Source organism: Delphinapterus leucas, chromosome 11 (genome assembly GCF_059928025.1).
Source record: "Delphinapterus leucas isolate spDelLeu-1000000601 "Yukka" chromosome 11, BTC_Dleu_Yukka2, whole genome shotgun sequence".
NCBI classification, from domain to species: domain Eukaryota; kingdom Metazoa; phylum Chordata; class Mammalia; order Artiodactyla; family Monodontidae; genus Delphinapterus; species Delphinapterus leucas.
In genome coordinates, this window is record NC_143139.1 from 88,764,696 (window position 1) to 88,791,391 (window position 26,696).

Sequence of the window (26,696 nt, forward strand, 5' to 3'; positions counted from 1 at the left end):
GAACTCTGTTGTCATCCATCCTGAGCCTCCTGGAGAGGAAACTGCGTGACGACAGGTTGCCCTCCTTATTGAGGGGCTGAGACAAATTATATATCCTGCTTCAGCAGCATTCCCTGGGGCGCTGGGCAGACTCGATGATGGATGCAACCTGGGATTCCTGCGGGCCAGGGTGCCTGTGCCCGTGCTCCGCATTTCCAAGTCCAACTCTGACTTTTCTAGGGAGGCTTTACTTCTTGCCGGCTCTTCTCCAAGCTCTTGCACCAGCCAGGCCACACGTATTAACTAGCTGCTGACAGGTGGTGTCGGGAGGTGAATTATGGGCCTTCGCAGAAGGCGATGCGATGGCTGAGTAAACTATCCTCATTGGACATGGACAGGCAGTTGCTAGCTTTTGGGGACACACTCAAGTCATTATGACCTGACTTGAAATATGATGATGGAGGACAATTTTCCCCTCAGGTTTCAAACAGCTACCTGGGTAATTTTTAACTCCTTCATTATACCATATCTCACGTTTGAAAAAGGGAATTAGTTTCTGGCTGCTCGGGAAATACAGAATAACAACAATGCTAAAAAAAATTAGTAAACTACCACCACAGAGTTTCTTGTTTCCTCCACATTAGAAAACTTTGCAAAAATTCAACAAATCAGACAACTGAATGTTGAACAAAAACAGGGAGAGTGAGCTTGCTTTTCGGTTAAACAGGAAAGGATAAAATGCAGAGAACTCAGAGAAATCGTCTTTACATTTCAAGATGGCCATTTATACCATGGGAAACTCATAATCTAGATGTGTGACCCTGGTAGATTCAAGGTCAAAGGCTCAGGCCTCTGTATTTCTCAGCCAACATGAGAAATGGGGTTTTAATGAATTTATGTTAATAGTTTGGTGGAGTTCATGGGCTTTTTCAGATTGCCTGGATTAAAAGCTGGTTTCACCAGCCAAGGAGGTTTGTCCCTTCTATTTAAATGCATTTCCCTTGAGGATGGGGTCATAGTATAGGATCTAAGCAAAAGGCTTTGCTTCAAAAGTTAGATTCTATTTGCCAGAAAGGAAAATGGAATCTTGTCTGGGAAATATGCCTTGGTATTCTGGAGTCTCAGGGGGCAGGTACTAGATATTCTGCACCAAGATGAAGACTGTGACCTCCTAACACACCAAATTATCATTTACTTATGACTTTTCTTCAATAAACTATGAGCTCTCTGAGGCCAAGGACTGTGTCCTTCATTTATCTCTGTAATCCTATTTCTGAACATATTCCCTGGCACGTGCAGTGTGCAGGGCAAGTCTGCTGAACACGCACACGAACGAACAAGGGGAATGAACTAAGGGGATTGCTGTCGTCTCAGGCTGGCAAGTACAAGGCAGATCTATCCAAGTAAGCAGTCATACAGATCTGGAAAAATAATGCAGACTCAGCCACCTGCAAGTTTGAGACACAGCAGCAGGGTGCTCAGGAATAACCGTACCTTCTAAGCTGCCTACTTACCTGATCAGCTAAGGACGTGGAGAGCATGCCCATCAACTCCCTCTCTGCAGTCAGCCTCCACATCTGCTCCCACTTCATCTTCCGCAGCTTATCCAGAAGCAGCAGGATCACCCCTAGACAACAGTACAGGATGGAAGAGAGGAAAAAAAACGACAGTAAGAGAGACAGCCAGGCACGCCTGTCTACGTGTTTTGGAGATGAACACATCTGGATTCACCCCAGGCTCTGCCGGGTACTCAGGATGAGACGTTAAACAATCTCTCTGAAATATCCTCATTGTATGGAGAACATTAACACAGACCTCAGAAGCCGTCCCAAGGACTAAGTGAGACGGGCAAAGGAGCCCAGCACTCCCTGGAGATGGACGCTGTTGATGGCTGCCCAACAACGTGAATGCGCCAAACGCCACTGAACTGTAACTTAAACATGGTTAAAACGGCATTTTTATGCTTATTTTACCACCAAAAAAAAAAAAAAAAAAAAAAAGAAGAAGCCTAGCACTGCACCTGACACATAGTACATCACCTGTAAGCACAGATTCTCTCTTACGTTCTTCTCCAGATATATGACAACCTACCTAGGGTTAGCTGATGGATGGTGTTTATACAACATATGCCATTTATCTTTATAGAAACAAAGCAGATCCTCTCTGACTTTATTCTGGGTATGTCTTTGCCAATTTGCTTTATACCTACTGATAAGCCATATGAGCTCGTTGCAGTATTCCTGGTTTCAACAGACTTCTTTGGTCCAACAGAATCAACACAGATGGAAACTATGGTGAAGGCTGTGCTGATGCTGGGTGTTCAAGATGGGGCTCCAAGAGCCTTTGGGTTCATAAGATACTAATAGTCAGTTTTTTTGCGGTTAGTTTTCATGGGGAGGGACCTGAATGAAGGGGGGGATTGTCTAGGAAGGGAAATTGCCATTGTATACACCTTTGTATTTTTTAAAATGTTAAAAACAACTAAATGTATTATTCAGATAAAAATACATTAGTAAAAGTCTAAAAAGAAAAATACATTTTGGCTTAGCTGAATGGCTTAGGAGCAAATGTCTACCACCAGGTCGGTGAGAGCATGCAGAGACAGTACAGAGCACAGAGCACGAACAGCCGAGAGAATGTCCCTGCAGGCCACCGCAGTTACTCCGGTGGGTGGAATTGTGGCCGTGACGGCCTCCCCAATCAATACTCCTCAGGAAGCTTAGCTCAGCAGAGCAGTCTGTGGAGAAAACTCCAGGCAGCTGAAAAATGATCTTAGTTGATACCTAGTGCACTTTCTAAGATTGCCGGAAAGAAACTGATTCCCCAAATCACACATAAATGTCAACACTGAGACTTTTTTCTACTTATTCCAGTGGCACATACTTGGAGAAAAAGTATATTCACTATTCTTTAAAAAACTTTTTATTTATTTATTTTTGGCTGTGGTGGCTCTTCGTTACCACGAACGGGCTTCTCATTGTGGTGGCTTCTCTTGCTGCGGAGCACGGGCTCTAGAGCGCAGGCTCAGTAGTTGTGGCGCACGGGCTTAGTTGCTCTGCAGCATGTGGGATCTTCCCGGACCAAGGCTCGAACCTGTGTCCCCTGCATTGGCGGGCGGATTCTTAACCACTGCACCACCAGGGAAGCCCAAAAGTATATTCACTATTTAGTGAAAGGTGTTTGTTCAGGTAGAGAGTTGAAATAAAATATATATGGTTATGGGAAGAATAGGATAATACACAGAGATCTGAACTTGTAAGTCAGGAGGGCAAATCATATTTATTGCATATCTCCCTTGTGCTTTGTTAGGTTTTTTGCACATCGATAAGGTAAATATCGTCATCCTTATTTTGCAGGTGGGGAAACTGAGGGGGGCGGGTGGGTCAGACACTTGAACAGTTCACAGTACAAGAGCAGCTCTACGAGATCCAAACTCAGATCTGCCTGACTCCAAAGCTGGTGCTTCTTCAGCTATACCACACAGACCAGAGCCCCAGCAATGCCTCTGGGGAGTTCTGTGACTCAGGCCAAGGCCTTCTCCTTTTCTGACTTTTGGTTTCTACCTGGGTAAAAGGAGGAAAATGCTACTTGCCTTGCAAACTCAGAAAACTGCCACGCCCCCTAGTGGTAGGCTGGTAAATGTTTAACCACCAGCTAGCTCTTCAGGGGAAAAACACCCCAAACCTTGATTTGTAGCGACTGCTGATTGCCATGGTGTAAATACTCTCATTGTGGCCGATTTCCAGTTACTGATGTGATGACATCAAACAAGCAGTTGGGAAGGACTGAGCACAATTGGCCCTCCTGAGCTAGGGGGAGTTAGGTCCAGCACACCACTGAAAGTGTTCCCCAAACACGGGAGGAATTTTAGAAATAGCAAAATTCACCACAAGGGTATTATTTGATTGCTTCTTTGGGGGAGAAAGGAAAGAAAAATTGACAGCGTTACAAAACAAGAGAATATAGTGACGGATCCAAGAAAATAGATTCCAGTCACACATATGAAAGAGAATTCCACTAAATCTTATTGCAGAAACTAATGCTAACTAGATTTAGAATTAGGGCTAGATGCTCCAATATATAGAAAAAATGAGGAATGCAGAAACTATAAACAATGACCAAAGATACTTATGCACATTTTGAAGCCTCTGGAGGCATCAATGGTAGATCTATCAGTCTCTGGAGACTGAGCTGAGAATTGATGCTTTTAAATGGTGTTAAGACTTAGCAAGTCCTAAGTGGCAGATGTGACTCCATACAGTTTGCCAGGCTAGTTGAAAAGAGGTGGGGGGATGGTCCAGAACGGAAGATTAAAGGCAGAAATGTAGGGTCCTTCTCCCAGTTACCCAACCTTCTCCTTTGTGTGATTTTAATTTAACTTTTAGAAGCATGAACTATTTCAAACTAACAGAAAAGTACCAAAACTAATATGACAAATACCTACCACCCCGATTTAATAAATGTTAATATACTGCCACATTTGCTGCTCATAATAAAATGTCACAGGTAAATGAGAAGCTCCACCATCTCACTGTAGCCCTCCCTCTCCCAAGGGTAACCAGTATCCCGGAGTGACTGGGTTTCATTTCCCTGCATGTTTTTTTCAATTTGTATTCTCTATGCATATATTAATAAACAATATATGGCATTTTCAGTATGTTTCCCAGTGCATATTTTCTACTCTAACTTACCTTTTCACTCAATGTTATGGCTTTTAAGAGTTAACCATGTTACGGTTTCAGCATCTAGTTTATTCATTGTAATCACTTTATTCATTCCTTGTATAGCTGCCCCACAGTTTACTTGTGCATTCCGCTGCTGAAGGACATTTTGGCTGTTTCCCATGTTTCTGTTCTTATAAACAATGCTGCAATAAACATCCTAATCCCAATTCATTGGGCACACTTCCGAGCGCTCAGCTGGGGTACAGCCTCCCATGTTGTACAAGGATTGCTGTGTTGATGGTGCTATTTGTCTTGAAACATCTTGAATTGCCTCATCTTCCTTTTCTCTTACAAATTAGGCCATCACAGAGACTCATGGAGTCTACATTTAAAGTGCCTTTCACAGCTCTTCTTTTACTCACTCAGTCAACAGTTATTTGTTGAGCACCTACTATGTGCAACCTAACTGAAATTTGTTTTTTAAAAAAACTGATGGGGGTAACATTGGTTTATAACACTATATAAAATTTCATGTGTACAACATTATACGCACATAGATACAGAGAATAGAGTCGTGGTTATCAGAGGGGAAGGTGGAGAGGGTGAAATGGATAAAAGGGGTCAACTGTAGGGTGATGGGTGGAAACTAAACTTTTGGTGGTGAGCACACTGCAGCGCATACAGATGTTGACATATAATGTACACACAATTCATTTTAGAGGCACCTTTTGAGTAACTCCTACAGTTCTATTCACTGGGTTAACTGGGGACTTAGTTTGTAAAACATAGTCCTTGTTCTTGGGGAGCAAGGCCTAACAGGGAAGGGAGATGGGTAACCAAGAAAATGGAAAACAGTGACAGGAGATGTGTGAAGAACCGTGGGGAGCCGGGGACAGGGGAACTGATTGTGATCTGGGTGTGGAGGGACCATTAGGGAAAAGCTTCCTGAAATAACTGATGTCGAAACTGAAATCTAAAAGAGGCAGAGGGGCTTCCCTGGTGGCGCAGTGGTTGAGAGTCCGCCTGCCGATGCAGGGGACACGGGTTTGTGCCCCGGTCCGGGAGGATCTCACATGCCACGGAGCGGCTGGGCCCGTGAGCCATGGCCGCTGAGCCTGCGCGTCTGGAGCCTGTGCTCCGCAGCGGGAGAGGCCACAGCAGTGAGAGGCCCGCGTACCCCAAGAAAAGAAAAGAAAAGAAAAGAATAATAAATAAAAGAGGCAGAGGATTACCTGCTGAAGGTCAGGCCCGACAGACTTCTCCCTTCAGGGCTGTGAATGTCAATCAGGCAGCAGATCTTTTCTACCACATTTGAATAGCAGACCTTAAAAGGTAATGACCCATTTCCCTCTCTTCTCTCAAAAAAGACAATTAAAAAGAGGCTGCATAAAGTTGTCTAGCATGGGTGAAAACATTTGTCTTTGCTCATAAATCTACAATTAACCACAGGTTATTTGTGTAATAAATGTCCCCGTATCCTCATACTGATGCAGTAGAATGAATTCCAGCAACACAGGCATTTTTGTAGCTATCACAGAAGGGAGCTGTATCTAACATGAAAACTGTGCTGGACTTGGAAACATAAGTCCTGGGTTTGAGGCCTGATATGATCACTTATTGCAACATCTCTTTAAAAAAGTCACTGGGATCCTGAGCCCCAGTTCCTTATTTGCAATAAGGGGACAATCCCACATTAGCTCCAAGATGATTATAAGGGCTTAAAAAGTATATCTTTAAAAGCATCTGGTATATGCCATGATTTATTATTTCCTATCTTGAAGTAAAGATTCTATGACATCAAAAAAAAAAAAACAAAAACGTACTGGGCTTCCCTGGTGGCGCAGTGGTTGAGAGTCTGCCTGCCGATGCAGGGGACACGGGTTCGTGCCCCCGTCAGGGAAGGTCCCACATGCCACGGAGCGCTGGGCCCATGAGCCATGGCCGCTGAGCCTGTGCTCCGCAACGGAGGGGCCACAGCAGTGAGAGGCCCGCGTACAGCAAAAAAAAAAAAAAAAGTACTGAGTACAGTAGGAACAGTACTCAATATTGCTGACTTGAGAAATATTCATTGAGAATAAATGTCCATACCCAAAACTCCTCTATGAGCCTGAACTCACTGGTCTCTCTAAAGATCTCCTTGTGCGTGTAGAATGCACTGGACACTTAAAAATTGTGACATATTGCCAGGTCCATATTGCTTCTTAGTCTTCTGTCAATAGTCACTTAGGGTGTCACCACCAGCATGACTAAGATGTCCCTTGGGGTTATTGCAAGTGGCCACTAAGGGATACAACCCACAGGAAGAAAGGAAATTGATGGAAAGAAAATCCATCCCAAGAACAATCACGTGAGTAAATTACGTTCTTAGGCAGCTAAGGAGTCTGTTGAACCTGTCAAATAGAATCAAACGAATATGTACTTACAACAGAATCTGCCTGTTTCTTCAAAGGTCGGGAGTTTGTACCCAGATTGTACAAGAGCTACAAAACAACGTTTCCAGGGAAACATAACTCTAACTACTTATTGACCTAACTCCTATGGTGCTGGGGAGATACCCTAATTAATGACTGTGAAGGCCTTTGGAAATATGAAGTGGTACTTAAAAGTTTGTAAATAACAGTTACGGAAACTATACATTTCTTCATTAAGGTACCTAATCATCACGCATTAAACTTGCTTGATTCCCACTCGAATTAATACAAATCACGTGCACACAGGCAATGTGGGAACAAGCTTTTTAAGCGAATCCTAGTTAAAATGATGAAAACGGCTCCTTCTGAAATTGGACCCTTTCAAGCTGAAACAACACAGCTTTGGCTTTGGAATAAGTGCCCCCAGACAGACGTTGACACGGCTTCCCTGCTGTCAGGGGGACAGGGGTGCCAAAAAGCTGGACTCTGGCCTTTGCTGCTGCGCGATCTGCCCTTTCCATACTTGCTGCTGGGGTCTGGGAGCGTGGCGCGAGCCCTTTGCCCTGGAGGCCAGCACTCTGCACAGAGGCAGCATGCCTTGAATTTGAAAGGCCCTCCCAATGGAGCTGGCTGGGATGCGTGGGGCTCACACAGCCTTACCTTCTCCTGCTGTGCTGGGTGGGAGCTTAAGAGACCAACACTAAATAAATAAATGAATAAATAAATTAAAAATCAAAGGCTTCTCCTGTGAACATCTGGTCCAGAGGAAGGGCGTTGTTTCATCTGTGGATCAGAGGACAATGTTTTTTTTCCCCAAACTGAATATGTAGTAACATCTCGGTAGCCAATATGGCAGGGAAAGGAAGCTGGATGTGGATGTGGAGAGAGAAAAATAATGCTTTTTTAAAAAAATGAGCCAGATATTGATTTTTACCAATGCGACTGTAAAAGGGAGAACAGACTAAAAATGGTGACAATGCTGATGACTGTCACCTACTATTTATTAAGCAACTGCTGTATCCTGAAGACAAGGTGCCTAACCTAGATGACCTCTGACTCTTACGACAAGCCTGCTAGGTCGATGGAATTATCCCCATTTTTGAGATGAAGAAACTAACGCTCGCACTTAGCTAGTGAGTGGCAAAATCAGTCTCACTCTTAGACCTGTGGTCTTTCAGCCACGCCATGCTGCCTCCTGGCGTGCGTGTTTGTCTGTGTACATGCCCACAGTAATATGGCGAGACTTTGCTGAATCGGTGGCCTAAAACATAAAACAAGTCAGGGAGCTCCTGGAGGAACAGTAATGTGAATGTTTGGGGAACTCTGTGAAGACCACAGGCCAGAACCAGACTACATGTGTCAGAACCTGGGAGAGACCAAGCATACAAGGCCAGGAGAGGCAGGATGGCCCTGTGTGACTGAAGCTGCTCGCACAGGTGGGTTCTAACCAGGTATAAGGGACCATGGGGTGCAGTCAAGAAACATTTAAATCAGCACACCGTTCCAGAGCTAACTTATATCAACTCTCCCTCCCACATGGCACAGAAATCCTCTTCTTTCTGCATCTGAGTCCACAACCTCGCAGCCTGTGCTGGACCACCTCTTGCAGGCCAGGAGAACGCCTTAAAACCCTTTCAGCGAATGGACAACCTTAAGCTCATGTTATGAAAACCTGCTGTTTAAGAGGAGGTTCTACCATTGTCTTCTTTCTTTCTTTCTTTCTTTCCATGGAGCCAGTTTTCATCCTTCAGCCAAGCTAAGGAATACGGCTAGAACTGACCTGGTCAATTCTGATCACGCGCTTCCTTAATTCAGAAGAAGAAACTGAGGTCCAAAGTGGCTCCCTGATGTCTTCAGACCAGTTCAGAGCAGGTTTCAGATTAAACCTTTTATTCCTCAAGGCAGTGTTTTCCATGGCCTTCTGCAGGATGCTAATAGGTGTTGTGGGAAGCAGGTAGTTAGCTGTGTTAAATAAGTTTAGTAGATAGTGGGTTAAATAAAGTTAAACAGTGTTGGTTTTAGCAGTGTGCATATGGCGAATCTCAGAGGTGGTTACCACATCCAACACCTTCTAGACTTATTTACCAGGACCTCTTCCCTGCGCCCCTGCTCTCCCCCAGGAAGCTGGTAGAATATTGCTTTTCCCTTCACTTCCACCTGCATTTTCTCAGCTCTCCACCTGCACTGTAAGGGCTGATACACGAAAATGAAGATTTATTCTTTGGTCCTTTAGCATTTCTTGTGGCTTCATTGGCTTGAAGCAGAGAAACAAATATTTAAGTGGGCACTGAGTGGTTGGCTACACAGGAGGCTCTGGGGAAGATGCTGGCCCTCATCGTGGAAATGTTTATGACAATGACCCACATAATTTCGACTTTCCTCTCTTCTGCTTTGAAGCACTAGAGTTCTCTTCTCATGCATGATGACCCAATAGAAGGTGAGTTTATTAAAATTCACCTACTTTAAAATCCCCTGATTTTACCTAGGACTCACTTTTGATCATAAAGAGCGAAAGTAGAACCTTTTAATTTATAAGTGTTTTTTTTTTTCTCAAAAGCTCTTTATCAGAGAGAGAAGATGGAAATCCTTCCACCTGAAGCCTTCCCTGACTTTGCTGGGATTTCTGAAAGTGTGGATGGATGTAGTATAAAGGGCTGCTCAGACCTTATAAAAGGCTGGTCACTCACTCACTCATTAATTCATTCAATACATGTCCATCAAGCGACTTCTACATGTCAGGCACTAGGTACACAGAAATGGAAAACACAGTGGTCCCTGCTCTGAAGCATCTGGAGGTGCTGTGGGCACTGAAATAGAGAGGTGTGTTCTGGGCAAGCAAGGTTGGTTCCTTTAAAAGGAGGTGGGTTCAGATCTCATGTCATGGGAAGCGGTCCTTTAAGAGAACAGAATTGTACCATATCTCTCCCTCTCACTGAACAGAACTGTGATAGGACTGAGAACATAAAGGCTTTGGTGGCTGGCAAATGCTTTTTAGCCAAGATTTTTATAAGTAAACTTTTTACTGAAGCATAATATACATTCAGAAAAGTACACAGATCCTAAGTACACAACGTGATGAACTTTCATAAAGTGAAATCGCCATTGTAATTAGAACCTGGACCAAGAGACAGAACATCACGAACAGACCAGAATCTCCCTCATATGCACACATACACCCACTGTCCTGCCATTATCCTGAATTCTTACACCACAGTTCAGTGTTATCAGGTTCTGAATTATATATAAATCAAATCATACAGTATTCACCCTTCTTATGACGGGCCTTTCGGCTCAGTGTTATTTCTGGGAAGCCCCTGTGCATTACTGCACGCTGCTGTAGTCCGTTCCTTTAATTCTGTATCGTTACCTACACGATGAATATATCTCACCCTAGTTATCCATTACCTTGCTGACGGACACGTGGGATGCTTCCAGCTTTGAAAGCCGTTGTAAACATTCTTGAACACGTCTTTTGGCGTCATTTGTAGGCATTTCTGTTGAGTGCAAACCTACTGTAGTTAAGGTAGTTATTAAAGACTCTCCAGCCTGTCTCTTTCAGTTTGAAGAAAGTATTTTATGGATCTGTATAGGGGAAAAATATAGAGTGTCCAAGGTGTTGATCTTAAAATGACCACTGAACAAAAGGGAGCATGTTTTGATGCTCAGAAAAGCCAGAGGTAGATGCAAGAGCCGAGCACAGCGCCACAGAGCTTGCCTGGGGGTCCACAGACCCACGCGCTTTCTATCAGGTACTGAAAAATAACTACTCCCTGAACAGAAGTCCGATCTGCTGCCTGGCTTGTTGGAACGGAGATTTTAATTTTTAACAAATCATGAGCCTTCATCTCCCTACCGGCCTGGCTAGATGCTTCACTGCACAGGGTGATGTTTCATTTGCTCACCAAGAAGGGAGAGACGGCTCTGATAGCCGGGCAGTGCGGACCAGGTGCACGTGCGCTAGAGCCTGACTGAGCGCCGAGCTAATGGACTGTGGAAGGGCAAGGAGCATTCCTGCCGTTTCCAACTTAAACAAAGTGAACCCACACGGAAGGGCACGCTACGTATCTTTTCATCATTCAATCGTTCACGCACACGAGGAACAAGCAGGTGCTGAAAGAACAGGAGGTATGCAGGGGAGGTATGCAGAGCTCACGGCCATCACAGACGGAACTGCCTGGGATCCCTGGTGGCAGATTCCCCGTCGGAAGCATCGCGACAGACTGGAGGGTGGGAGGAAGGAGGGTGCCGTCCTCCCTGCGCACTCTCGAGTCTGTGCAGTGTTTCCAGCGGGGCCTGTCTCCCCTACCCTGCAGCTTCCTCTGGGCACGGCTCTAGTTCTCACTGGTGTCTGGCAGCATCACCTCTTCTTTGTATCTTACTATGGGCTGAACTGTGCGCCCCTCTCCCCCAATTCACATGTTGGAGTCCTAACCCCCACCCAGGACCTCAGGATGTGACTATATTTGGAGGTAGGGTCTTTAAAGAGGTGTTAACTTAAAATGAGGTCATTGGAGGTTCCTAATCGAGTAGGACCAGCATCCTTATAAGAAGGGGAGACCTGGGCAGACAGGTACAGAGGGACGGCCATGTGCAAACACAGGGACGAGACAGCCATCTCACGAGGAAAGGCCAGAGGCCTCAGAAGGAACCAACCCTTGATCTTGGACTTCCAGCCTCCAAAATGGTAAGAAGATAAATTCCTGCCGTCTCAGCCACCCAGTTCGTGGTCCTTAGCTATGGCGGCCTTAGGAAACTAACACGTATCTCTTGGCCCAGAGCTGGTAACAGCTGCCGCTTCCGCTGGTCTCTGGTGCCTCAGCCTCCTTGCCGACACCTTCAGGGCTCTCTGTCCATCCCATAAACAGTCCCTTCATTAAAATACCTTGAATTACCTGATAAGATGATGGGATCCTGACTAGTGACATGTATGTTATTTCGCTTAATCCCCTGACTGCCTCTGTGAAATTGGGATGGTTACGCTTCTTTTACACGTAAGGAAACTGAGGTTGTACAGTTCATGAGCGGCAGAGTTGAGGTCTCCATCGAGGTCTTTCTGACTCCAATGGCAGTGTGGCTGATCCTGCAGGCTTGCAGCAGGCTGAAAGAAGGGGCTGTCTCTCTGAATCAGAGGCCCATGCAGTAGGAAGGACCCCTGGACATCATCTAGGGCAATCTCTTCATCTTCCATAAATGCGGAGACCAGGACTCAGAGAAGTGAGCTGAAGGTCCTAAGGTCGGGATGCTTATGCAAATGGCAGAATAAGGACTTGAACGTAAGTGTTTGGACTCCAGCTTTGATACTTTTTGTTGCTCCCTTAACTAGCTTGAGAATGATAGCAAGAAGAGAGTCACTTCCCAAGTCCCATATTTGGATTACATGGGGATCTGACCACAGAGATTAAAGGTCCCAGCATCAATCCACATGTCAGCTCCATGCTTACTAGCTGCATGACCTTGGTTAAGTGACCTAATTACTGCTCTACGGTTCAGTGTATTCTTCTGTGAAATAGGTATAAATAATAACTCATAGGACTGTGATAAGGATTAAAAAAGATAAAGTAGACCACTCAGCACAGTGACTAACACAAAGGCTAGTTTCAATTAAATAAGTGCTACTGTTATTACCTGGGGCAGATTTTTTTTAAACCCAAACTAAGCTCTTATTCACCTGTAGGCACAGAATCCACCACTCATAAGCTGACCAAAAATAAATGATGACACTGACAGCTAACAAAGCTGGCAGCAGCCCACTACTAGGTACCTGCCAGGCCCCAGGCAGGGGCCCCAGGTACTGTGTTAGGGATGCCCATCACCTCTATTCCTTAAAACATCCCAGAAATACTAAGTAACTAAGAAGCTAATAAGTAAGAAGCCAAACACAGTTTCATCCGGCTCCCAAGCCCATGCATTTTCTAATACCGTTGTTGATAAGATGAAGTAGGACGTGACTAGTACAGGTAATCAGATGCAGAAAAGCACTACGTAACCCAGTCTACGCCCGCGACGTCAAGATGCAGTGAGTGTAGATACGTACAGGTGGCCCTGTATCTCACGTCCTCTGTACCCACAGTTTCCAACACCATCTACAGCACACAATTACTGAAGTGAATTCTTTCCTGGGAGTTGGATCTCAATAAGCAAGTGTCCAGAGCAGAGGAGGGGCTGAGATAGCTCTTCTATTCATGCGAATCCCTATCGTACCAAAGCCGACTTCAAGGGGACATTTCAATGGGGTGAGTAGGCAGTTCTGTCTCCTTGTTTCCTAGAACAACCATAGTTCTAGAGAAGGCTTTGGATTTGGTCGAGTGCTGGCCCTGTAGTGCTGTAAAGACTTGGAGGCCCGAGATGAAGATTAATTCTGGATCCATTATTTATTTTCCATAGAACCTGGGGCCCGTGTGCGAATGTCTGTAGACTTCTCTTTCCTAGCCCGTAAAATGGTTATGGTGATATTACATTTTTTTTTTTTTCCACTCAATCGATACCTGTTGAGAGTCTCCTACATACCAGAACCCATTCTGAAAGCAGAAGTCCTTATCCTCGTGGAGGCTTTACACGAATAGAAGACAGACAATAAGCAAAGTAAGTAGGTTAAACATACAGATGATATATGATGATAAGGATAGAGCACAGAAAGGCAGGAAGACTCAGGTGGGGGACCTGTTGAAATTTTCAATGGGTGGTTTGCGAAGGCTTCTCTGAGAAGGGGATGTTATTTAAGCAAAGACCTGCGGGAGGCGAGGGAGCATGCCACGCTGATAATGGGGCGAGAACTCCGGCAGAATCAGCTGCAAGTGCAAAGGCCCTGAGCGAGCTGATATGCTGCAGAACGGTGAGGAGTGCCTGCCTCTTGGGTTGCTGTGAATGTTAAACAAGTAAGTAATCCATTTGAAGTATCACATTCATAACAACTGCTCAATAAATGTTAGCTAGCACTACTAACATTATTCCCGTGGGCACACAAAGGGCCCTATCTACTAGAAAGTGAATCTGGCAGGCAAGGAGGCCGTGGTAACCCTTTGGGGTCTGAACCTTCACAGATGAATGTGCTCTCTGCTCTCTGCCAGCCTGATGTGGCAAACCCACAGGCTGCCCCGTTCATGGGAGAGGATTTCCTCCAAATTGGATTAGTGGGGCGTGCACTGCGTGCTGGGGAAAGAGAAGGGAGAACTAAACCCAGCTTTTTTGTGGTGTCAATCATTTTAAAGAATGTGCAAAATGATCCCCGGTTCAAGCTTTTGGGCAAGAGTAATCAGTGTCCTTCCCTTGATGACTTTTCCAGTAACACAGAAAGAAGGAAGGGGGTGGGGGAAAGTGGAACCAAGCCCTTTATCCTTTTAAGGAGCTCTTTAATGCAGGGTGAGACGTCTCCCCAGAAACAAATTTCTGCTTCTGTTAAGTGGGGGAGGGGAAGCGTGGTGAGAGCTGTACCTGTCAGCAATTGTTCCGGGGGACTCTTAGGAATCACGATAACCAAAGAGGATCCCAGATGGATGGACTCCGTATTGGGAGGGCGGGGATCAGAAAATAAAGGAATTTGCTGGCCTCCTGGTGTTGGCTTTTAAGGGCATGCAGTCATCCTAAGCTATGCTTTTTTTTCCCCCAGCCCTCTTATAACTGGATCTCTTATGAACAATTATGAAACTCTTTAAAATCATGGAATTATACTTTAAAAACAAACCAACCAACAAACCAAACTCATAGAAAAGGAGATCAGGTTTGTGGTTACCAGAGGTGTGGGATATGGGGAGGGGGCATTGGATGAAGGTGGTCAGAAGATACAAACTTCCAGTTTTAAGATACTTAAGTGCTAGGGATGTAATATACAAGGTAAATATTGCTAACACTGCTGTATGTTACATGCGAAACGTAAGAGAGTAAATCCTAGGAGTTCTCGTCACAAGGAAAAATAGTTTTTTCTTTTTCTTTTGTATCTATGTGAGAGGATGATGTTCACTAAACTCACTGTGGTGATCACTTCATGACGCATGTAAGTCAAATCATGATGCTCTACACCTTAAACTTATACAGCGCTGTATGTCAATTATAACACTGGAAGAAAAAAATCATGAAATTCTGAGCTCTAACTGAGCTAAATATGATTTGCTCTTTCTCCCTCTTGCCTCCATTTACCCCCTACCCTCTCCGCCCCTTGTCCTTCCCAGCCTTCTCTTTGGATGCCTTCCTGGACCCTGCAGCACAGCTGGCCAAGTGCCTCTTCTCCACCCACAAGCTATTCTCTTAACACTACTCATCTTGCCGCTCGGGGTCTCCTCTTGAGTTCTCCAGGGCAGGAGAACCCATCCCTATGGCAGGCCTGGCAGACAGACCCAGAGAATGCTTACAACTGAGCTGATAAATAAATGAATGAGTTCAGAAATAAGACAGAGGACCTGCCCAGAGGTACCTAACAGAAGTTCAATTAATTAACCTGCTGAATGGCTAATTGGAAAAAGGGCTTTGAAACACACAAATAAACTGGTTAAAAACAGAGATCCTAGAGGCTCTGTACAGTGCAGTTAGCTCGTCCAGCACGGGTGGAGCCAGAACAAATCAGGTCAGGAAGTCAAAACACTGTTCTTGTGTTAAATGACTGTCCACCTCCCAATCATAGCCAGAAGTGTCACAAACTTTGCATCAGGAAGTTCTCTCTGGCCCATCTCCTTAGCCCACTTGCTAACTTTGGGCCAAAGCAGAGGGTTTTGCAAAGAGCTAGGGTCTGAAGTCAGACAGACTTGGGACTGAATCTGGTCTCTGACGCTTCCTGGCTGTGTGACACTGGGACTGACACTTAACTTCTCTGTTCTAATCTGTGAAATGGAGGCAATGATACAGTTCTTTTCTCCAGAGGCACGTTTCCCTTGGGGAATATTCTACCCTGTGCAGAATTACTCCTGTGGATTTTCCCTCAAATACAAGCTTTTTACTTTAATTATACAAAGATTTTGAGGTACCTCTTGGTGATAATTCCAAAAAAGGGAGGAAATGGGGGAGTAGTGTGGTAAGATAAAGCAGTAGAAGGTGCTGGAACGGCCATGCTCCACAGTCCAGAGCCATCTGGAGTATCCCATCTGTGTGCTGACGGAGCCCTGAGGGGCCAGAGAGAGGGGCGAGGAGATGTTGTAGCGATAAATACCTCTCTAGGAAATACTGAATGATAAGTGAAGGCTACTGGGAGTCCCTTTTGCCCTAGCCATCTAAGTCACAGTTGGAACACAGAATTAGGAATGTGTCCCTTGATGTCCTACAATCATATGAACATTTGGAGAGAGGATCAGACATGGGTAGGCAAAGCAAAGCACAGTAATAAATAGTTTATTGAAATGCAAGGGGGGGGGTCCTGTAAAATTAGTATTGATCGAGGAATGATAAATAGGAATTAATCTTACACTAGTCATTATTACTAAACAAGGCAAGCCCGTGCCCCCACTGGGGCTGCTGGGTTCTTGTTTCCAGGCCAGGCCCATGGCCAGCTCCAGTGCACCCTTCGGGTCTCAGCTAAAACATCCCCTCCTCGGGCTTCCTTGGTGGCGCAGTGGTTGGGAGTCCGCCTGCCGATGCAGGGGACACGGGTTCGTGCCCCGGTCCGGGAAGATCCCACATGCCGCGGGGCGGCTGGGCCCGTGAGCCGTGGCCGCTGAGCCTGCGCGTCCGGAGCCTGTGCTCCGCAACGGGAGAGGCCACAACAGTGAGAGGCCCGCGTACCGCAAAAAAACAAAAACAAAAACATCTCCTCCTCAAGAGAGGTCTGCTCCTGATATCCTCAACCACAGAATCCTGGTTGATTACTTTAGGGAGTGATCACACCTGTAACTCCTTTCTTTGCTCCCTCCCTCCGTTTCTCCCTCATAGGTGGGGAGGAAAGATTTTAACAGATCACATACATACATTAGTTCCATTCCTTTCCCCTTTATCTTTGGAGACGTCTCTCTCCAGTTAAAAGCAGGACTAGAATCAAAGAAAAATGAAAAAAAAAAAAAAAAAGCAGGACTAGATCTCTTGCAATTTTGTCCTTTCAGTGCCTAGAAATCATATTTGCATAACAACTAAGTTGGGTGAAAGTAACCAATAATTATTGAGCATCTATACTAGTTCTAGATCATTGGGTTCTGTGCTCTGTTTACAATAGCTTATTTAATCCTCACAACAGCCTGTTAAGGACATCTTCTTATTCTCATTTTCCTGCTGTGGAAAGCTAGGTGGCACAGGCAAGATCCTGATCCAAGTCTGGATTCCCCAAATTATGTTCCTTCTGCTAAGCTGCAAGCTTTCACCGGTAATCTTTTTCTTAAAGGGCCAGACTATATGTTTTTGGACCTGTGAGCCAATAAGTCTCTGTTGCAACTGCTCAACTTCTGCCAGTTTTAGCCCCAGCGTAGCCATAGACAAAACAAAAATGAATGGTGTGGCTGTGTGTCAATCAATCTTCATTACTGGATGCTGAAATCTGAATTTCATATTTTTATGTGCCACAAAACATACCTGTCTTTTGATTTCTCTTCTCAGTTGTTAAAGAATGTGAAAACCATTCCTCTCTTGAGACAAACAAAAGCAGGTGGTGGGTAAATCTGGCACGAACCAACCCCTGCTGTAAACAGTTAAACATTCCTTAGGAAGATATGAAATCGACTCTGAATGAGATTAAGGGTTAAATGTTTCCTCAGTATACGTGCTGCTGCTGCAACTTGATGCTAGGCTTTTCCTGAAGACGGGAGTCATGTTTTCTGCTGCTTTTGTTGTCCCCTTGAGCAGAGCTGACATAAGCCTGCCTGCACTGCGCTGGGCATTCAGTCTGTGCTGAATACATGTGGGTCCGACCGGCAAAGCTTGCCTGGGAAGGACAGCAACTTGAGCCATTTCTCTCAGATAATTGTCTGAGCTGAGATTCCCTTACTTAGAGCAGGTCCCACAGGGCTCTGCTAACCAATTCAGGACCGGTCTTGCCATTCTGATTCAGATACCTCTGACCTGCTGTGGAGAAATGTCAAATATGCTGTAAGAGGAGATTGGGCAATTGAGGGCCCAGGGCGACAAGGCGGGGGCGGGGGAGGAGGGATGTCTAAGCATAAAGGTGGTTGACAGGAACAGCTCTCAAGGAGATGACTAGGAGGCGGCTCTCTCCTTTTCTATGATGTCACTCACATTTTTTTGCTGGGTTCTGTCAGTCCCAGGGAAAGCACAGGATGGTAATCCAGACAAGGACAGAGGTACAAACAAACCACTGGAGGGGAATCCCTGCACCTCCTCCATCTGGGTATTTATGGATGATAATCCCTTGCAATTGCTCCTCAGTCTTTTTTTAAGGTTTGTTTTATTTTAACTTTATTGAGGAATAGTTGACACATAGCTGTATTATTTAACGTGTCCAACATGATGACCTGATATACCTATATGTTGTAGAATGATTATCAAGACAATTAATGCAACCATCGCATCACACAGGTAACATAGGTAACTCTCCAAAGAAACTGAAATCAGTATTTTGAAGAGATAGCTACACACCATGTTCACTGCAGCATTATAGCCAAGATGTGGAAAAACCTACAAGTCCTTTGAGGATGAATGGATAAAGAAAAACATGAGATAGATATATATCTATAAAAGAAGATTAAGAAAATGTTTCCTCAGTATATGTATATATAATGTGTACACACACACACACACACACACACACACACACACACACACACACACGGTGGAATACTATTCAGCCTTAAAAAAACCCTGCAATCCTGCCATCTGTGATAGCATGGATGAATCTGGAGGGCATTATCCTAGGTCTTTCTTGACGGTAGCCGCCTGAGGCTAGGATTCTGGTGTCACTTAAGCATCCCCAGAGCCTAGCGTGGGGCCTGGTATTATCCACAGCTAATACTCAAAATATCTCGAGCTGAATGAATATACACAAATTCAAATAGCTAGGGAGTCCTGGAGTCTGGTGATGGTTAGGAAAACAGGACAAAGGGGATAAAGAGGAAAGGTACTCTTTCCTTTAGGACCTTTCCAAAGAAAGGTAGTAAAGTGCAAATGAGTGTCTTTATAATGCAATACTGGGAAAGATAAGGAAGCATTCCTATCTAGTAGATAGGATATCTGGTAGGTAGGAATCACCTGTATGATTTTATTTTTATTTTTTATTCAAGTATAATTGACTTACAATATTATGTTAGTTTTAGGTGTACACCTGCATGGTTTTAGAAACTACTGATGGAGGGGTCCCATATCAGAGGTTCTGATGGTTTAAGGTGAGCCCTAGACTCACAGTTTGTAAATTCTCCCCAGGTGACTTCAATGTGCAGCCATGATTCTGAAGTATGTTCTAAAGTATGATTTTGAATAATCACGTAAACCTTACATAGAATACAGTGAGAACTGAATGAGATAAAGCATGAAAAGCACTTAGCATAGGCTTGGCACAAAGTAAACGCTCAGGGAATGTTAGCTGGTGATCTGAACACAATACTGGGCCCTCAATTCGTAGACGGCAGCAGGTTACAAGGTGGTCCACAGCTGTCTACTCCTATGGATCGGGGAAGGGGCTGGACTTGCCCTCTGGGACAGATCTCAGCGACTGCTCCACCAATCTCAAGCACCGAAGCCCTGAGAAGAGACTGCAAGGTAGGCTTAAGCACAGGGCTCTGTTGTTCACTAGCTCTGTTAACTTCTGAAGTCAATTAGCCTCTCTGTGCCACCATCGGCTCCTCTAAAACAGGGATTATGTGAGCGAATGCACATGAATGCGCGAGTCAAGTCGAAGAGATGGGGACTGTGAACTTGAGAGACCTCCAGGAAATCGGATGCCTCTTCTCATCATAAATATGCCTTCAAGGAAACTGTGCACTGAATGAATACCCGATTATTTTCTTTACGGCAGGAAGATTCAGGATCACATGTTCCCTTTCTCTCCCTTGCACTGCAAACTGAACAACACAGGTGTCAGGGTGGCTGGGACCTGAGTGAGTGACACAGAAACCAGTGACTTTGCATGGATCGGCAGTGTGGGGCGGAAACATTTTCGGGAAATGGCCACCTCTTATGTCCACTAACAGGCCAGGTCAATTCAATTAGCCCCAGAGCTGAAATGCCAGGGCCAGGTAGAGTTACCCACAGCAAGGAAACAGTTCTGCTTTACTTAGCCACTGGTCCATCACTCATGGCTTCAAAGGTCTAGCTGGATCTTTTAGTCAGAGATCACCTGCCTACGTCAAAAACAAAACAAAACAAAACAAAACTGAAATTAAGTTCTGTGTTAGGTGGCTGGAGCTGCTATAGCAAAGTACCATGGACTGTGTAGTTTATGCAACAGAAATTAATTTTCTCAGAGTTCTGGAGGCTGCTCTTAGAAAAGAGCTCTCACAAAACTCCCTCATGCCTTCCACCAGGAAGACGGCCGTCTATGAACCAGGAAGTGAGCCCTCACCAGGCACAGAATCTGCTGGCACCTCCAATCTGCCGGTCCCCAGAACTGTGAGGAACAAATTTCCATCATTTATAAGCCCCCAGCCTATGGTATTCTGCTATAGCAGCCTAAGAGGACTAAGACAGAATCATTATTCTCAATTCACAGAAGAGGACACTGGGGCTTGGAGAGATGGACCGACTGCCTTAAGTCCAGATGCACAAGCAGTAGGCGACAAACTCAGGAGGAGCGCCCAGTGTCCTGTTCTCCAGTTTGACAGATGCAGCCATTCTAGTTCACCTGGACAATGGCAGGTGAGGGCCAGCTCAGTGGAAAAGTTTTGGTTTCTTTTTGTGTTGTTTCCCATTATGCAGCACACAGAAGCCTTGTGATTTACTTATCAAAGAGGAAGAAAAACCACGAGACTACCAACAGAACTACCCGGAAAACAGAAAGAATCATTTATAAGGAAAATAGTTTACGCGAAAAGGTCTCTCTTAGAGGGTGAGGAGAAGTTGGGGGCAGTCTTCTTGCACTGAAGGTCAGATTCTGGAGGCCTCAAATTAAATACACATTCTCTCCCGTGAGGCCATGCAAGGGGAAGGAGGAAGGAATGACAGAGTAACTCTTCTAGAACAGTGGCTTTGGCTCAGGAGGGCGGGCGATGGGCAGGCTTGCCATCCTTTCAGGATGTTGCTGGGAAAACTCTTTAGCAGCTCAGTATAATTAGAGGCCCCCCCAACCAAGTCCGATAAGCAGCGGGGCTTGTGCTTGGCTGCGCCGTGAGGGTACTTCAGAGGACCCAGTGCCGCTGAAGGCAATGAGGTGGGTTAAGTGCCCGGGGCCTGCTGATGGGAGCTTCCGCGTAATGTTTGAACAGGCTGCTCCTCTGCGTTAGGAGATGAAAACCTGGCTCAGGGACAAGACATAAATGGAGACAATAAAAATGGCAAGAGGATGTTGGGTGAGGGTGGCTTCTCCCTAGGGCCTGGAGCAAAACTGTGCGTTGTTTAAAACCCCACCAGCCTGCTGGATAAAGCTGAACTGCCTCTTTAGCATTCAGACCTTAGACCTACCCAGCTCCCAGCCTCACTGCTTATCCTGCATGAACCTCCCATCTATCTCCACAGCTGGGCCAGGAGTCCTAGCTACCCTGTATTGAGTGCTTCCTGTTTGTCAGGTATTTCCATTCACTTAATCTTTTCAGCAATCCTGTGAGTCTGTACTGACGCCCCTATTGTACAGATGAGGAAAGTTGGCCAAAAAACCCCCAAAATGGAAACAAGATGAAGGGATATGCCCAAGGCCATTCTACTAGAAAGGACGGAGACAGAGTTTGGGCACTTAGGCACTCCCTGTATACTGGGCAGAGTCCATGTTGATTAAATTAAATACACAAACTATGCATTGTTCCCTGACCCTGCCAAGTATTTCCACACTTGCTGCTCTGTTGGCCTGGAACATGCACTCCACCTTCCCCACTTACAGCCCTCCTGGCTCTGACACTCTTCTCAGTACATACAAGCAGGTCTCTGCCTTAGCTCTCTGTGCCATGGATGTGCCTCTCCATCACAGCAGTCAACCACATGGCATTTAATTGTCCTTAACCTCCTGATCTTTTTTTTGTGTGTGGTACACGGGCCTCTCACTGTTGTGGCCTCTCCCGTTGCGGAGCGCAGGCTCTGGATGCGCAGGCCCAGTGGCCAAAGCTCACGGGCCCAGCCGCTCCGTGGCACGTGGGATCCTCCCGGACTGGGGCACGAACCCGTGTCCCCTACATCAGCAGGCAGACTCTCAACCACTGCGCCACCAGGGAAGCCCAACCTCCTGATCTTTGAGTCTACGGTGGGCCACCTGTAGGGGGCAGGGGGTGATGACGGTGCAAGCAGAGGCTACATCTTATTTTTAATTTCTACTCCTGGTGCAGGGTCCAATGCCAGGCCAGTACCTGCTGAGGGCTTCACCTCCTGAATGCGCAACACGGTAAGAACTGGGAATACAGAATGTTTCCCACCAGCAGCTTTCCATGCTCCCTTCCATGCCCAGAAAGGAAGGAGACCAGAAGGCTGGAACTCACTTACTCATTCAACAAATATTTATTGAGAGCTTTCCGTGTCCCAGATGGGGACACAGGAATAAACAAAACAAGATCCTTGCCCTCATGGAACTTGCATTTTTATGGGCAAAGTCAGGGATATGAGTTTCCTCTTGCTGCCATAACAAATTACCTTAGGATCTTAAAACATATCAATTTATTACTTCACAGTTGTATAGGTCAGAAATCTAGGGGCTGGGCTGGGCTGGGATCTCTGCTTGGACTCTCACAAGGTCAAAATCAAGGTGTCAGCCAGCTTGGCTCTTATCTGAAGTCTGGGGAGGAAAATCTAGTCCAAGCTCATCACGTTGTTAGCAGAATTCAGTTCCTTGCGGTTGTAAGACTGAGCTCCCCTCTTGTTTCCTGTCAGCTGGGAGACTTTACTGGCTCCTAACGGCTACTTACATTCCTTGTCACTTTGTCCTCTCTATCTTCAAACTAGTGAAGGCACAGTGAGTCTTCCTCATGCTTCAAATCTGAATTTCCTTCTGCAATATCTGTTCTGCTTCTAGGTAGAGGAAGTTCTCTGCTTTTAAGGACTCCTGTGATTAGACTGGGCCTCTTGGATAATCCAGGATAATCTCCCTATTTTAAGGCCCGTAATTACAGCTACAAAGTCTCTTTTGCCATGTAACATAATATAATCACAGGTTCCAGGGATTAGGGCATGGACTTCTTTGTGGGGGCAATTCTGCCTACCAAATAGGCAGCAGGGGAATAATAAAAATTTTATTTGATTTTTATATTTGATATTTTTACTTGATTTATATATTTTATAATGTTGCTGGAAAGTGCAATGAAGAATAATATATCTGAGTGAGGGGATCGAGGGTGCTCCTTCGGATAAGATGGTCAGGGAAGCCCACCATGAGGAGATAACATCCAAGTGGGCAGAAGGAGGTAATGGGACGAGCGGGGGGGCGGGTGGTGTGGGAGGCTGGCAGAAGAGCAGTCTGGGCAGAGGGCTGAGGCCCAGGGTGGGAATGCACTGGGCAACTGTCAGGAGGCCAGCGGGGCTGAAGGAGTGCCCAAGGAAGAGCAGGGGCCACGTAACTAGAGACTTAGCCGAGGCCAACCCAGGAAGGCTCTTTTCTCTGATGCTGTGCTTTGCCGTGATTCACTCTGCTGGTGGTCTTTACAAACTCTAGAGCTAAGGCGGGAAAACAGGACCAGATGCATGGCTCTAAAGCATGTTAATCGAGAGCTCAGAGGGCATGGAAGGCAGAACCGATGGCATTCGGAATCTGAGCACTTGGAGAATCTGATTTGAGCATTACTAGAGTGTAGCGAGGGGAACAGGAATGGCCCAGACATGGGCTAAGCATCTGGGGCTTGGTGAAGGCCTGCTTGATGTCTCTGACCAGGGGATGTGAGGCATGATGATGCGAAAGGAACACACGCATCCAGGTCCACTCCTGCTTGGGGGTCTCTGCACTTGCCCCTCTCTCTCTGCCTGGAACGCTATTATTCTAGATCTTGTAGATCAAGCCATCTTGTAGCATGGTGACAACTTCCAGTCCTCAGGTCTTTAGCTCAAATGTTATTCCCTCAGAGAACCCTTCCGTAAAAGATGGCTCTTTCTAGAAGAATCCAATTCCCTCCATACTTCCCAGCCATCACATTATGTCAGGGTTTCCCAGACTCAGAACTACTGACATTTTGGGCTGGACAATTCTTCGCTGTAGGAGACTCTCCTGTTCACTGCAGGATGTGTGGCAGCCTCCCTGGCCTTTACCCACTAAAGGCCAAGAGCATCTCCCTAGTTGTGACAACGAAAAATGTCTCTGGACATTGCCAATGTCCCCTGGGGCACCAAATCTGCCACCAACGCCCACTGATAACTGCTGTTCTATGTCACTGTCTTCAAAACAGCATCTTCCAAAATTATTTATTTCATTCGACCACAAATACTTACTCAATGTCTAGTATATGCCAGGAATGATTCTAGGTACAGGAGATAAAGCAGGAAAATTAACAGACAGAATTATTACAACCCTTGAGGAACTTATATCCTCATGGAAAGAGACAGATAGCTAAGAAGAAAATGGACAGAATGATCATAGGCCAGAAGGCGATAAACACCGTGGAGGAGGAAGAGGCAGGGTGGGGGCACGAGGCTGCAGTTTGCAGCTGGAGAGACTCACAGGGGTCGTGTCCAAGGAACAGAGGGAAGGCAGAACGACGGGCGCTGGGTGGGTGCAGGAGCCCAGGAGGAGATGGCACCAAAGGACACCAGGGCAAGACTGCTTCTCTCCCACAATGACAAGCAACCTCCCATGAAGAGGGCTCCTTTTTGTCTTGGTCGGTGGCATCCCCAGGCCAAGAAAGGTGTCTGGTGAATATCTGCCTAGTGAAGAGACAAATGAGTGGTCAGCTCTGGGGAGGGAGAGCTCAGCCCCAGGTGTCTTCACTGGACAAAAGACAGAGTTCCTATCAAAAGATGCTGAAGATCCACATTTGTGGGGCCCACTTTTGAACCTCAAATAGAAAAGGAAATGGCAAGTGCTAATCTCTGATATTTATTGATCCAGACACTGTCTCAAGCACTTTTCAAATATTATCTCATTTCTTCAGCAAAGCAACCCTGTTAGGTGGGAACTCTTTTTGTCCTGACATGATAACTAAAGAAAAGATCGTTAATTGCCCAGAACCATGAAGGCAGGACTCGAACCCAGGGTAGTTCATCTCCAGAACATAAGCAATACTGTCTTTTAGAAGGAAGAATGAAATAGGAGCTCCAGAAGCACAGGGTGACGGTCAGCCGCCCTGCAGTCTCTTTTGCTACCTTTTAAGGGATGACGACACACACCCGCTGCTACATTTACTGAGCACTGACTACATGCCCAATCTTGTCCTATCATAGTAAATGTACTCTGTCATCTCATTGGCCTACAACAGTCCTTTGTGAGGCAGAAACAACAGCCGCCTCCATCTCACATGTGAATAAACCCGGGCTCAGAGAACCAGTGACGTGCAGGGAACCAGGGGTGTTAGGTCCCCAGAAGAGAAGAATGCGATGTATTGTTCACCTTCTCTCCCTCAGATATCTAAGGGGTCATCAGGCGGACGAGGGAGACTTATTCCGTATGAACCCACAAGGCAGCACTAAGGCCAAAGGAGATTCTGGTTCAGGATATGAAGTGGACAAGCTTTGGGTAAAATCACTGAACGAGTTCCCTGTGCTCTACAGTAGGACCTTACTGTTTACCCATTCTATATATGCAGTTTGCACCTACTAATCCCAAACTCCCAATCCATCCCTCCCGCAGCTCCCCCAGGACAGGAAGCACTCTTATTAGTTACCATCAACCTCCAGGGAGATCTTGGGCACATCACGGCTTTGCGTGTGAGTCAGCCCGTTGAACACCTGCAACGCCTTGGATTCATGACTCTTAATGGGGATAGAACCCCTTTCCGGGACAGGCTGGCACAATGAAGAGCATTCCTGCGTCCTGCTTGGGTCCCACTGGACATGCACGTTATACTTGTGTATAACTGCCGTAACTACCTGAGTCTGAAACTAGTACTGCCTCCGAGACAGAGTGCTTTTCTGGGGCATCATTTAACAGACACTGAACTTGGAATACAAGCAAAGATGGTTATTTCCTGCTGCCTGAAGAGTTGTTCACTAGATTGGAAAACTTCTCACAGATGGCAAACCCCGCTCACGGAACCTGGACCGCCCGTGTCCCATTAGAACCATCTTGCTTTGTAGCTGCCACACTGAAGACAGCTCTCTCCCGAGCACAGGCATACAAGCATCTAGTACTTCATTAACTTCATTATGCCTCTGACTGTAGCCAAGCCTGAGCAATTACACATTGCAGTCAATATTATTTTATAGTAAATGAATTTCCTTTTTTTCTTTATATCATAGCTAGGGAACTGTATTGATTTTTTTGACATTATATTTGTAGACCATGTAATATAGGTAATCTTTGGATTTTATTCCAGGATTGTAAAAGAGGCACTCAAGACATTTGTTACAAAAAAAACGGGGCAAGGCCACTGGCTGAAAGAACAGAACGCATTTTCATTATTTTTGCAGTTGACCCTAAGTTGAAAACTAAAATCAAGTCAAATAAAAGGCCACAAAGATTGGCCTAACTCCAATAACACTCGCCAGAGATAAATATTAAGTCTGTGCT

General features: G+C 45.7%; 1 protein-coding gene across 2 annotated transcripts in view; it reads right to left on the reverse strand.

Annotated features, from left to right (window-relative positions):
- Positions 1-26,696, reverse strand: part of LARGE1 (LARGE xylosyl- and glucuronyltransferase 1) — a 590,997-nt gene that overhangs the window by 86,529 nt on the left and 477,772 nt on the right. For both annotated transcript variants that reach the window (XM_022599798.3, XM_089921262.1), the window contains exon 8: positions 1,494-1,606. In XM_022599798.3, coding sequence (XP_022455506.1) covers positions 1,494-1,606 — 113 coding nt within the window. The remainder of the gene's footprint in view (positions 1-1,493; positions 1,607-26,696) is intronic.